This window comes from Abramis brama (assembly GCF_963993115.1).
Source record: "Abramis brama genome assembly, chromosome: 25".
Classification (NCBI taxonomy): domain Eukaryota; kingdom Metazoa; phylum Chordata; class Actinopteri; order Cypriniformes; family Leuciscidae; genus Abramis; species Abramis brama.
This window is the reverse complement of record NC_139987.1, coordinates 5,969,504-5,983,036: the sequence shown is the minus strand read 5'-3', so window position 1 is coordinate 5,983,036 and position 13,533 is coordinate 5,969,504. Positions and strand designations below refer to the sequence as shown.

At 40.3% G+C, this 13,533-nt stretch overlaps 1 protein-coding gene across 1 annotated transcript; it reads right to left on the bottom strand.

Moving 5' to 3' along the window:
* Positions 1-7,211: 7,211 nt before the first annotated feature.
* On the bottom strand, positions 7,212-10,801 carry nrarpa (NOTCH regulated ankyrin repeat protein a). Its single transcript, XM_084105549.1, has 2 exons — positions 10,676-10,801; positions 7,212-10,600 (listed from the first exon to the last, which is right to left on the bottom strand). Exon 2 carries the CDS (start codon positions 10,174-10,176, stop codon positions 9,838-9,840), a length of 339 nt encoding a protein of 112 aa, XP_083961675.1. The 5' UTR covers positions 10,177-10,600; positions 10,676-10,801; the 3' UTR covers positions 7,212-9,837.
* Between the last annotated feature and the right edge of the window lie 2,732 nt (positions 10,802-13,533).

Sequence of the window (13,533 nt, the reverse complement as noted above, 5' to 3'; positions counted from 1 at the left end):
TTCCCATCCATTGAAACAGCATGGAAAAAGTCTTTGGAATTTCTTGTTTTTCACAGAAGAAAGAAAGTCATGCGGGTTTGGAACAACATATGGGTGATTAAATGATGAAAGAATTTCATATTGGTTTGAGCTAATTATTTAAACCAGTTTCACTATGTCAATACATGCATCACCACAAGCACTCATTGCAGAAAAACATAAACCACACAGAACATGATTGACCAGAGATGAATTGCACCTCTCTTTTCCATAGCAATTAAACACAAGTTCAAGCAAAAACACGAGTGGGGAAAAAAAAGGGTGCTCGGATTCCTTTCTCCGTCTCCTTACAGGCTCTGAGCTCGACCGTGACCACAGGAAGAGCGAAGCCACTGATTGGTCATTGAGTCTCCACTCAAGCACATTTGTCAGCTTGGTTGTGTACATAATAAAGCCCTCAGCAGGTTAGAATTAACTTTGTCAAACACTTCCCTTGCATATGATCAAAGCTATGCCCTCTTCCTGTGAAGATTTGACCTTCCTTTCATGTCTGACTGCTTCTTTTATTAAACAATAACTTAGCAATGTATTGACAATATTAGAGGTGCCATTTTCTTTCGTTTTTTATTACTATTATAGCTTGTTGAGACAAAGAAACTGCTTCTGTACAGTAGAAAATAAATCTAATGAAATTGAGGCTGTCACTCTGTAGAATAGAAAAACAAATCTTAAAAAAGGTCCTAGGACATATACTTGGGGTATACCTTTCACCATCCATTAATAATACATACGTTTATTATGAAAGACAACCAAAAGTGAAAGAGGGACCCTTAATAAGTAAGAAAGCCTAGTAGGGGTTTCTACAGTTTTTACCCCTCTCTGTCCCCATTCGGTCTTCCCTAGTTGATCCCAACCCCCACTCCTCTCTCCCACCCAGACATCTCTCTCTCTCTCTCTCTGTCTTGGGCTGTATGGGGCAGCAGAGAGAAGGGGAGATGACAATGGAGAGAAAAGAGGGTTGCAGTTTGGGGGTCTACTGAATAGTCCCATTCAGCCTGCCCAGTCAAACAGAAACGCATCTCCCCACTCACTTACAACCCATAGTTTCACTGCAAACAACCAGGGCTTTATTCCCCACAATCACTTGCCAGCGCACACACTCACACTTGTGTAGCCCAAAAGGAGTGACGGCATGGCCAGACATACGTACATACACGCACTCACCCGCAATCAATAGGACGAGCACTGGGGTGACACACATAGCATATACTCAGCTTCAATGTGGAGCAGAAGTGGAGCTGGTGAGCGAGATCTAAAGTGCTCTCTAGTGCTGTGTCGACATGTACATGGTCACATGGAATGATCACAGAATCAATGGAGGACATGAGAGTGTTGACGTGGTGGTCAAGAGGTTTGTTGCAAGCAGTTGTTTTCAAATGCAAAGGACACTTTCAAACCTGAAGAACTCGCACAGTCAGCAACAAAAGATGATTTTAAAGCAGGAAAAAATGTTGCTGATGGAATCACACTGTTGGTCGCAAGTTACTTAAAGCTGGTGTGAAATGGAAACTCGCCAATCTATTTTCTAAATGAATGTTATTGATCTTACTGGAAACGGTTCATCCACCATGTTTGTTTTCTTTTTCTTGACCTTGTACATTTTAATTAAAATGTCAACTTGATCTTCCAGTGAAATGACAGTCTTCTCTCTAGTGATATATGTCAGACTTCTCCAATCATTGAGTCTGCTTAAACCCCGCCCCTTTTGTATAATTAAATGCAAGCTAGGGTTCAGATCTGCCTTCATCCAATCAACAACGATGGACAGAACCAAGTCCAGCCCTATTTGTTTTGTTTACGATAGTCCGTTTCACTTGTACATGCTTCACAATACAGAAGAAAATATCAGTCGCTACTCTAATCTCAACTTTAAGGATACATTTTGGGATGTTTTATGAAACCCAGAAGATGATATAGTGTGTATTTTTGCACTTCAGTTCATTCATATATGTGCTTTTTTAGAATCTAGATTTTTCCTCATTTTATCATTCGTCAGGTGAAAATTGAAGTTTGTATTGCTTAGAAAAGTAAAAGCACAGCTCTCTTTAACAAGCTGCACAATCTGAGGTATCATTCATGTTATAGCTTGTCAAGAAAATAAAGCTATTGAAATTGAGGCTGTCACTCTGACTGTAAAAAACTTTTGTTTCAGATGAGCTAAAGGTACAACAAAATAAGGTCCTAGGACATATACTTGGGGTATACCGATCACCATCCATTAATAATACACATTATGGGTGGTGGGATTTTCCTCATTTTATCCGGGTGAAAACTGTAATTCGGATTGCCTAGAAAAGTAAAAGCACAGCTCTCCTGAACAAGCCTAACAATTTGAGGAATCATTCATGTCTGTAGCGCAAACAGTGTGAAAAGAACCGTGTGGTTATTGCACCAATTTTAGTTCATCCTTACTTTTCACGTGATAAGTCCACTAATTACCTTTAGTGAAATCTGACTTTCTGAAATCTGATGTTTCCCTCACATCGATGAACTCAGACATGGACGAAAGTCACATCAGAGCGTCCAGCTGGGTGAGGTCAGTGACCTCTGGTTACAGAGACCTGAACATGTGTAGAGAGGAGAAAGTCTGACCCCAGTGCTCGCACCCTACTCCTTAACCTCAGCTCTGTGTGTGTGTGTGTGTGTGTGTGTGTGTGCGCGCGCAGGGGAGCGCCCTGCCCTTGAAGCCTGTTGCACGAATGCGTCGCTGACCAGACATGCCCTCCTAAACACACACTCACACACCCACACCCTCCCTCTTTATGGTCTGTTCAGGAATGAGGCAAACAGCAGTGAATGAGACGCACAATAGCAGAACAAAAGGTGCAGGCAGCAGGAGGGTACAGCGATGTGACAGGGCGAGGGCTGTGTGTACGTATGCATGTGTGCGTGAGTGTTAATGCGCGTATGCTCCATATGGGCGCTCCCTCGCGCAGAAAGGCAGATGTCACATGAGTGGCCCCGCCCCGCAGGCCATTGGGTCACGCCGCTCGGGGACACGTCTAAATAGCTGAGCAGGAGCGAGGATGGGGCCTCTCCCCAGCTGCCTGCTCCATAAACACATAACCATATTCATGCACTGAAGCGCCCGGGTTCCCCTCCTGCTTTGTTAGTGCTCTTTTTTTAATGTTTGTTTACTTCTCCATGCTGATTTCTGCTCGATTGTCCTCTGTCTATCATGCTTACCGTGAACACACTTCTCTCTCTCTCTCGTGGTAAATATCACACTACATGTTTGTGCATTTAGGCTTCTGAAGTACAGCAAGTTTAAAATAGTTTATTGTCATTCCAATGGTATAAAAGTACATTAAAAGCAAGATACATATATATCTGTATTAGAAAAGCAAAATGTTGTTTGACCAGAGCAGTCTTGCATATTAGACACGACAAAGAAATGACTGTAAACAATACAAGCACTAAATGCTGACACACTGTAAACAATAAATGAATGTAAAGTATCAATAATGTACATGCAATATTTTTATATATATGTAGCTTTAAGGGTGTTGTTACATATATACACTTTGAGTGCCATATTGATTTTATTAACGGTTTCTACATGCATAAGTATGTATAATGGTACAAGTACAATGCAAAAGTATGTATAGTAGAACAAAGTGACAATTCATAGTTTGATGTGTTAAATGAGACGACAGTAGAAGTCATTCAAGAATTCACTCACACAAGTTTTCATTTTGGCATAATTGGCATTGTGTGTTCGCACACACTGTATTTTACATCTGAAAGCATTAATATTAAGGTTTAAAACCAAGATCAGTGTTCATGTCACCTATTATAAGCAGCTTGGGGCTTGTTGTTTTCTGGTTTTTTTGGAATTATAAATGAATACAGTCACATATTTGGGCTTGTTAGTGCTTAACCATATCACATTACATATTGGCTGCTTCATTGTTATTAGGCGAGATGTTTCTCACTGTTGCAAGTCACTTATTTAAGGCTTGTTTTGTCAGACTAGTTTCATTATTTTTATAGGAAGTATCACTTATAAAGATGCGTCTGAACTCATAATCACAGATTTCAGTCTGTCTGCAACATTCAGAAATGTTTGATGAATGATAAATGGATTTTTGAATGGATGAAAGCGACTTTAATTAGGCATACACTCATTTTTAATGCACTTCAGAGCCCTGTGCATAGTTATAGTTAAGGAACAGTAGTGGATATTTAACTGCAGATTCTAGCCAGAATCAATATGTGTCTTGGATGATATTCAGGCCTTGGATTGGGAAATCCTGTTTAAGCAATTACAGGAGAGATGGTAAAGGTGTGGGCCGCCATGTAAAAACTGAAGGCCAACACACACACTGTGTTAAGTAAATCTTTGCTTGAAAGTAGGGCAGGATTATTGTTACTCTTCTCACATGCCTTTATCTTTATTTTGATATTTCTCAGCTCTACCAAACCTCAGTTTATTATAATGCTACAGAGTCGTGTGTATGATTCCCTGTCATTTCCCCATCTCTCTATTCCTGAGGTTCATTAGCATAGCAGCTGCTGAGTGCAGGGTGTGTGAGGTGGAGACGGCTGGTGTGTGCGTGTGTGTGTGAGTATGTTTTGGAGGGGGTAAATGTAGGGGGGATCTAATCAATGGTGGTCCGTCTGGGAGCTGAATAGCGATGAAGCAGAATCCAGCAGGCTGGACAAAAAAAAGAGGAGAGCATAGAATAGAACGAGAGAATGAATGTGCTTGTCACTGTGTGCTTGAAAAAGCACAGAGCGGAGCGAAAGAATGAAAGAGAGTTCAAACAGGAGAGGAGGGTAAGGAAGGACAGGCCTTGCCACCTGTCTCATTCTCCCTATATTTTTCCTCTCGGTTGTCAATACGAGAGAACTTTGTATTACATATTTAATATTGTATTAGTGGGTTTCTCATATTAAACTAAAGTAAGCAGTTTTCTTTGCTTTGACAGTGTTCAAGAGCACAGATTTTTTAAATCTAGATTTCCGCCTATATCACCTGTTAGTCAGCCCTACATCTTCTCAATAATATAGGACAAGGACATTGTAAGTTGTAATAGTTTTACAGAGAAAAACTGTAAACACAAAAAAACTGTAAAAACTGTTTTTCATTGCAAGTTTAATGAACCAAAAGAGAGAAATGGTTCTGCACAATTAATAACATATTAATAACTATTTATATATAATATTTGTTTATATAAATGTATATTTATAATATGTATAACTAATATATTAAATGTAATATATTATAATTTATATAATATTGATTTTAATTTAAATTATTCATCTAGAGCTAATTATTTTAAATAAGTTAAGTAAATTTGATGCTCCAAAACTAAATACAATGTTGGTCTGATTATAAAATGTTACAGTGTTGGTCTGAGTACCAAAAACGAACAATAAAACCATCTTTAACACTATAACTCATTCCCACCAGCAGAAGAGTGCATTTATTGGATTATACTGTGTTTGAAATAGTTGTGGTCATGACTAAGCCATTGCAATAATCATTCATCTTCATTCCCTTCTGGCTATAATGTTCCCTGCCTTCTGAGAATTCGCAACAATTTTTGCGGCCACAAACATGTTTTTCTCTGCATGTGTGTACTTGCACCAGGGCAAGCAATGTTGTGGGGCCTTTGTGGAATCACACAGGAAAGTATGTGAAACTACCGATGTGAATCTGTCCGTGCGGAGAGGTCGTTTTGATCTCTGAAGCACTTGCGATGGATTTCCACAACTCTGTTAAGGTACGGGAAAACAAAACATTCCTGCGCACCTAATTACAAACAAAAAAAGAAGAACCTCCAACTCAAAGCCTCCACTTCACATTCTCCGCTCTAGAAGAGGAGCATGTTTCCTTCTCACTCTCAAGTACATTCACAAAATTCTTTTTCACATTGTTGGGTTTACACATCCCTCCCTCTCTAGCTAGCGGTGGGGGAAGGCTAGCGCGCAGAGCGACGGGACTCTGTTAAAATCATTTCCAAATTCCTGCGATGATGTGTGTCGGGACTGAGGCACATGAAGAATCTATTAGGGGGCCTCTCTATTGCACTCTGGGAAGGTGGCCAACTCAGCCGCCGGACAATGGAAATCCAGCTCAACAATAACATCCTGCCCGGGGAATGGAGGGGGGCATGGAGGGGGGTGGAAACAGAGAAGGATGCCATTGAGGTCACAGGCTTCTAGTGAGGGTTGTCTTCAAAAGCATGCAGTAAACTAGGTTTACCTGCAGAAAACACCAGGCACTCAGAGCGGTTTGCCTGTGTTCTGCTGCAGTTCGGATTACCGTTGCAATGAAGCAAGCTCTGGGCGATGTCAGATCAAGTTTTGGGCTAATTTGTGAATTTCAGAAATGCACGAGCTGGACATTGCACACTTTGCACTAATACATCAGAACAGCAACAGAAATCAGCACACCAACTCTCTCGTTTCATGAATGCATGTGTTTCGAAGTTCACTTTCACTGTAAAAAGTGATTAGTTGACTTAACTTTAAAAAAGTGAGGAAACCTGTTGCCTTAAAATTAAGAAATAAACTTCATGCGTAATTGAAAAAATTAAGTTATGTGAACTTGACAATTACACATAACTTAATTTTTTCAATTACACATGGTTTATTTACTCAATTTTAAGGCAATGGGTTTCCTCACTTTTTCAAGTTAAGTAAACAAACCTCATGTGCAATTTTAAAAAAAAATGTTATGTGGAATTGTCAAGTTCACATAACTTAATTTTTTCAATTACGCATGAAGTTTATTTCTTATTTTAAGGCAATGGGTTTCCTCACGTTAAGTCAACTGATCACTTTTTACAGTGTTGGAAGTCCAAAAGAAACTGAGGCAGAACTGCATGAAAATGAACAATTAAAAGTGCTTGATGTGTGTTTTCTTAAGTTTGTAAAAGTATGAAGCAATGCTATGAAACTCCCAAAGAACAGAAGGGCAGAGAGCTGCTCCATGCACAGAGTAACATAAAACCCACGCAAACACACGGGGAGGGGATCTGTCTTTAAAACAAAATTACCCACAACCCCCTGCACTCTTTTATCCAGCATATGAAAGGACTAGGCCAAATGAATGACAAAAAGGAGAGAATGGAAACTGGGGTCAGGTTGGCCCAGAGAGGAGGCCCAAACCAGCCCAATTCTTCCTTAAAGATAGAAAGAAACTCTCACAGCCACACATTGAGGAAGGTTTAATTATTTCTTTACTGGCTTGAACACACACACACAAACACACACACATACATACATACAAAAAAAATATACAGCACTCATATTCTCACCACACATGAATCACAGTGTTACAAATGTTCAAAAAAAACCTTACAAACAAAACAAACACACACAAAAAAGGAAAAGATAAAGTCAACACAGAAGAACATTCGCATCACTCATAAAACTTTTGCTCGCTGGAGACACAAGATGAAAAATAACTTGGTCCAGATAAAAGAAAAGAAAAAATACAACAGCACTTTTACTCATTCATATACACCTATCCAGTCATTTAACCCCCATGCCATAAATGTTATGACAAATAGTGGGATAAAATAACTATACATCGTGCAATTTATTTTTGTTACAATGATCTTACCATCACAAGTATTATTCCCCTTTATTAACATCAGGAGGAGAGCACTTCAAATAAGAAAGTGCTCTGAGATATCAGCGTCGATATATATCCATATATACCATATATGTATACACATACACCCGGTCACAGAGATACAAACATCTTTGCAAACGTAATGTTATACGATGTAACACACAAAAAGAGACAATATAACCTGGAGCTTTTTTTTTTATACAATAGTATTTTGTTGTGTTCCTTTTTTCTATTTAGAAAAAATAAAATGTTGACCTGAAGTCAACGAATTAACAACAGTCATCATCAGTGCAATATTTTCAACAAGAGTAAAAATATCAAGTTTAAGACAAGCGATGCATATTTGTTCTGCCTATACCAATCGAATAGATGATCATGAGAATCACATCTGTGGTGTCTCCAGGTGTACGAGGAGCTCCTGGTGTGGTTCACCAGGTTGAGCGACAGGGGCTGGAAACATCAGCAACACCACTGAACTGTGGCATGAGTACAATCACACATGCTCACACAACTGCATGGGGCTTCTCGCAAAAACAACGACAAAAAAACTGAATCTAACTGATATTTGTCCTCATTCACTCACCGTTGGCCATTGTATCAAGAAAAAAGAAAAAAAACTTACATAAAAGCAGCATTGAAACAAACATCAGGTGCCATGAGTCTTAAAGGCGGCAGGCAGTCTTTTTGAATGAATCTGTCAATGTTTCCTGCAACAGAAGTCATAGTCTTCTCAATGTTCATATAGTCCTGCTCAGTAGTAACTATTGGGTAAGCCTCAGCTCCTGCAGTTACCCGACCAGGCACTAGGGGGCGTAAAAGGCTCCACATATATGTGCAACAAAACTCCCTGCATTTAATAGTCATGCAATGCATTTCACTTTTTGTAACTGAAATGGAAACAAAAAATGGCAATGCAAAATTAAGCACTTGGCTGAAATAAAACCTACAATGTCTCAACCATGCTTGACGAAAGGAAAAAAATGTTTCGAATAACCAATGGATCTTAATTTTGGTTCACGGAGATAAATTGTCCCGAGTGAAGATTATGTAAAAAAAAAAAATGGCAATAAGAAAATATCAAGTACAATTACCCAAACAGGGCATACTGATTCTATTGAGCACTAGTGGGTAACTGAGAAGGGTTAAGGAGAAGGCTTGAGAAAGAGAGCATATGATATTGTCGAATACTTTCAAGTCGAGGTAGCTGATGCAGAGAACCAGAATAAAAGTAGAAGGGGACGCATTTCCCGGGAGAGAAAAAAAAAAAAGAAAAGAAAAAAAAGTTGTACACGTAGGGGGGCCGTGGAGCAGAATCTCCACACGGGACAGTTTAGCCTGTAACGAGTCCGAAGCAGCTTTAGGTCACCCTACATACTTTTACACTTAGGCTATAGTCTTAAAAATAACCACAACATAATTTAAATGCATCATCTCAATGTACCTTCATAAATAAAAAGACAAACCCAGCCTGTATTCACAGTGATGACCAGGGTGTTAATTCAAAAATACTGAAAAGAAGATTATAAAGTGTGTCCCAAAGGCGACTTTCCTGACGTTTTGATACAAAAAAAAAAAAAAAAAAAAAAAAAGCAAAAGCAGCGGTTTTTAGTAACACGTTAACCATAGACGTGGGTCGCACTGGCCTGAAAGCTGTGTGGAAGCCGTCTGCTAGGTGAAGGCAGAGCACAATACACTACTTGTACAGAGAAACACAGTAAAGCTATGTGTACAGTACTTAAGAATAAGTCAATTGTTATTTCCGAGGACATATTTCAGCACTGGTCACCAATGCCACACGATCTGATTGATGAAACGACTTACGGTTTGTATTAAAGACAGTGTTTAGCCAAAACAGAGGATCATGGCCTTCATTCTGGAGTTCAACTATTCCAGCATTCAGCCACAGCATCAAGTGCCATCTCGATTTCTCCAGGTGGACAGGTCAAGAGGTCAAGCCCTGGGTAAAGCCACACAGTCCAGATCTGATGACTTACACATTCAATAAAAAGCTATAGTACCAACGCACATCCCCAAACAGTTTCTCGTCGCCAGATCTGACCATATACGTTACTCACGGGAAAGAAAAAGGCTACAGCCCTCATATTTTGGTTTAAGGTACAAGGGAACTTCGCCGCCGTCTGTCGTGTCAAAGCTTGGCAGATCAATGCTAGTTTCAAACGAGCCCGGTCTTTCCGCGTGTTTCTACCGGATCACCGCGCGCCGGAGGAGTACTTGGCCTTGGTGATGAGGTATAACACGATGTCTTGGTGTCCTCCAAACGCGGCGATGTGCAACGCGCTCCATCCCTCTCGGTTCGCCAGCCGAATATCGGCACCGAATTTCACCAGAAGTTTCACGAGCTCCAAATTCCCGTCGATGACCGACTGATGCAGAGCCGTCTGTCCCTCGGGGCCGAAGGAGTTGACGTTAAACTCGCAGTTGGTCATGTTCTGCAGAAGCGAGTGGAGCTCCTTCGTGTTGCCTTTCTTCACCGCCTCCTGGAAGACTCTCTGCGGCGCCGAGCACGTCGATATCTCCGCCTGGCTCATGATGCTTTAACCGCCTCTTTTCGCCGTTACCGTCTCGTGTACTTGGATATAGTAGCGGCTTTACTGGACTAAAACCAGTTTAGGCGCGTGAAACTAGCGTATATCCCAAAAAAAGGACAAGTAAACGACACACTTGGTGTGTAAAATGCAGTCACTGACTATGGTGTATATATATCCAAAGACCTAGCGAGAAAGTTCAATGATCCACAAGGTGCAAGTCTCCGTGTGTGTGTGTGTGTCTCTCAGTAGCAGCACCAGGTTATGGCAGAATATGGAGTTATTTAGTGTGAGAAAGGAGGCGTGTGAACGGCGGTATCTCCGGTTAAGCGCATCGAGGAGCCGTTAGGTTTAAAGACGTCTGAGGTAAATTTACCTCAAGAAATGCGTCTCTCGCGTCCCGCTGTGGTTTATTTGGCAAGGGTGACTGAAATAAACACAGAAACTGTTAAAGGACTATCCCACGTTACATCTAAAACTGAACAAGTAAAGATGTACTTGCCTATTTACGTGTGGACGGGTAGAAGTGACTCAAATAACGTTAACTGCCCGCTTGCCCGCTTCTGTTTGTCCGTCGCGCGGTCCCGGTAATTCTCTGCCCAGAGCTGCGTTGCCAGGGGGATATTTTAGACGAACTACTTTGCATAACAATACATCTCTATTGAATCAAGCATTGTGGAATGGGAGGGGTTGTGCGATGCTGATTGGCTGAGGGGTTGGCTTGGGGGAGTGGCCACGCGTTGAAACTGAGAAATGGGCGTGTCTCGTTGCCCAAACATCCCACCGTAATAAAACGACTGCGTTATTAGGTTATTATGTGTTAATATGCACACATTCGAGAGAGGAAAAATCTTTAAACTGATATAAACAACCACTTGAAAGATGGATATAACTCGACAGCAAGGCTTGGGTTGGGCTTTTATTCAGAAACCAACAATATTGTCTTAAATCTTGCCAAAAGCAATCCGTACGCAATTTGGGATCATATCTCTAAGTATTATATAAGGAAAATATTCACCTGTTACGGTGTAAACATAAAGAGAGACCCACAGGCAATTTTTCTCTGAACCTTAAAATACATTGGCTTCAAAAAGTATCTGGATCCTTCTTCTTCTTTTTTTAACTGCCATTCAGATGAAATCAGATTTTCCCAATTATTGTTCTAGATCACTTTCCTACCTGTCTACACCAAATGGCAATAACCACTTCTTTATTGGGGTTGCTAAAAAGTAACACGAAACACCTTTCTCTGAACCATTAGACTTGTGAAGCAGCCATTCCAGCTGTTTTAAGTCAATAACACAGTCTGTGCGACTTCCTGTGCGCGTCCACAGAGGTGCGCGTCGCGCGCGGTGTACAAAATTCCCGGTGTCAAGAAGATTCAGCCTACTCTGCGCATGCGCGAGGCAGGAACTTGAGTGACACGCATAGCAGCTGTACCGTGGGAACCGGACGACTGCAATTTCTGCGCAGCGCACTCGCCTTTCCTCACACGCCGCAGTTTGGCGTGTAAAGCCACACACACACACACACACACACACACACGCAGTATAGTGTGCAGCCGTTTGCTCCATTTTACAGAAGCTTCAAACATTTGATCTGCCAAACTGATCTGTTTCACTTATAACCGCTCGTGCGTGCGTTATAACCTGCACGTAGGCTACTTTTTAGTGACTGTTGGTGACGAGTTTAAAACGGCTTAAACGTAAATTGACATCGGGGTGAATTCAGGTTGTATGGGACACTTTTTCCCAGTCATCTCAATGGCAAAAAGTGTGCCAATCAACCTGAATTCACCTATAAATTGACAAAGATCCGCAAATATTCAACAACAACAAACTATTTTTCGTTTGTTATATTATTGTCATATTTTTTTCACAGTTCCTTATTACTGTAGTTTCTGAGGTTTCTGAGTGAAATAGTTACTACCTGTATTAGGCTACTGTATTCTTTCAATTTGCATATAGGCTACAACTTGTATCCTATGTGTCCTTATAGAAGAATACAGTAATACAGCCCACAATAAAACATATCTCTGCCTGACTAGTTTACTACACCTCTGTCAAAAAAAGTGCTCAGAATTACTTCAGATGATCACTGGCTGTCAAATGAAGTCAATATGTTGCCTAAGGGTCTGCAACCAGAGTAAAAATGTGTTTTACAAAAATACAATATTAAATTAACTTCCACCAAAGCTAAGTTCGGACTAAATGTTTGATTTCCCCACAATATAATGTGTGTAAAATTAAGAAAGTAAAATTCAAATGCGATGTACAAATATATGACCAGTAACATCCTTTGCTATGTTTCACCCATTTATTTTAACATAAGGGGCCTTTGCTTGCTCTCGGATAAAGCCTTGTTAAAAAATTGTGAAAAAAATTCTTGTTAAAGGTGTAGAACGCATTTATAAATAGACTATTAAAAGCTAAAGTTAAAGATTAGATAAAGTAATTGCAGTCGCATTGCAGTGGTTTTGTCTGTCTTTTCTTTGAAACTGGCCTCCGAATTGCAAAGGCCGCCGCTGTATTTGACACTATACATTGATATTTAATGGCTTTGCAATGTATGCCTCATAAAGAAGATAATTTGGAATATGCATGTTCAATGCAACACTCAGTTTTATACAATTTGATTTATGCTTGTATTTAAGTCTTTTTCATGCCAACTCCCAGCTGTCCAAAGATTAAAAACTGCGGGTAAAAGTTCACTAATCATTGGTTATGAGTCGGATATAGAGTTCTCATGTTAACATTCTTTTTGTACATGAAACTCAAAACTCAAAAATAAACCGTGTGAAACCAGACACACACAGACTCACTGGTTCAACATGTGGAAGTAATAACATGTCCACATTATTAATTATTTGTAGTATCTTAACATGTCTTTTCCCCTCCATCATATATCCTTTAATCTCTCATGTGTGAATACCGAATTTCAGGCATTCTGTTCTGAGATGTATCCCAGATTTCAGTACGCTCACAAATTATATTTCAACTGGCTAAAGCATAAAGCTTTGGGAAGTTTTCTTTCCCAAGCAAAACTTTCCCGAGATTTGAAAGAATGAAGCGATGTGCACTTGTGAGGTATTTGACCATGTGTGAAACAGAAGTGTTCTTTAAGACCTGCCAGGGCTAAAATATCCCAGCACATCTGTTGGCTAATCAGAAAGATGTGTCCGTGCGCTGGCCTTTTGGAAAATATTTGCTGAGAAAACGGAGGGCCTCTCCCAGTGCCTGGTTATCTCTGGACTCCGGGAATTTGCACACTTTCTGCTACTGGTAGTTAGATTTTCCTACAGTGGCCCCCAAAAAGCTTCGACGCTTGAGGCATGCTTAAAAATGTACGAATGTCACAGCG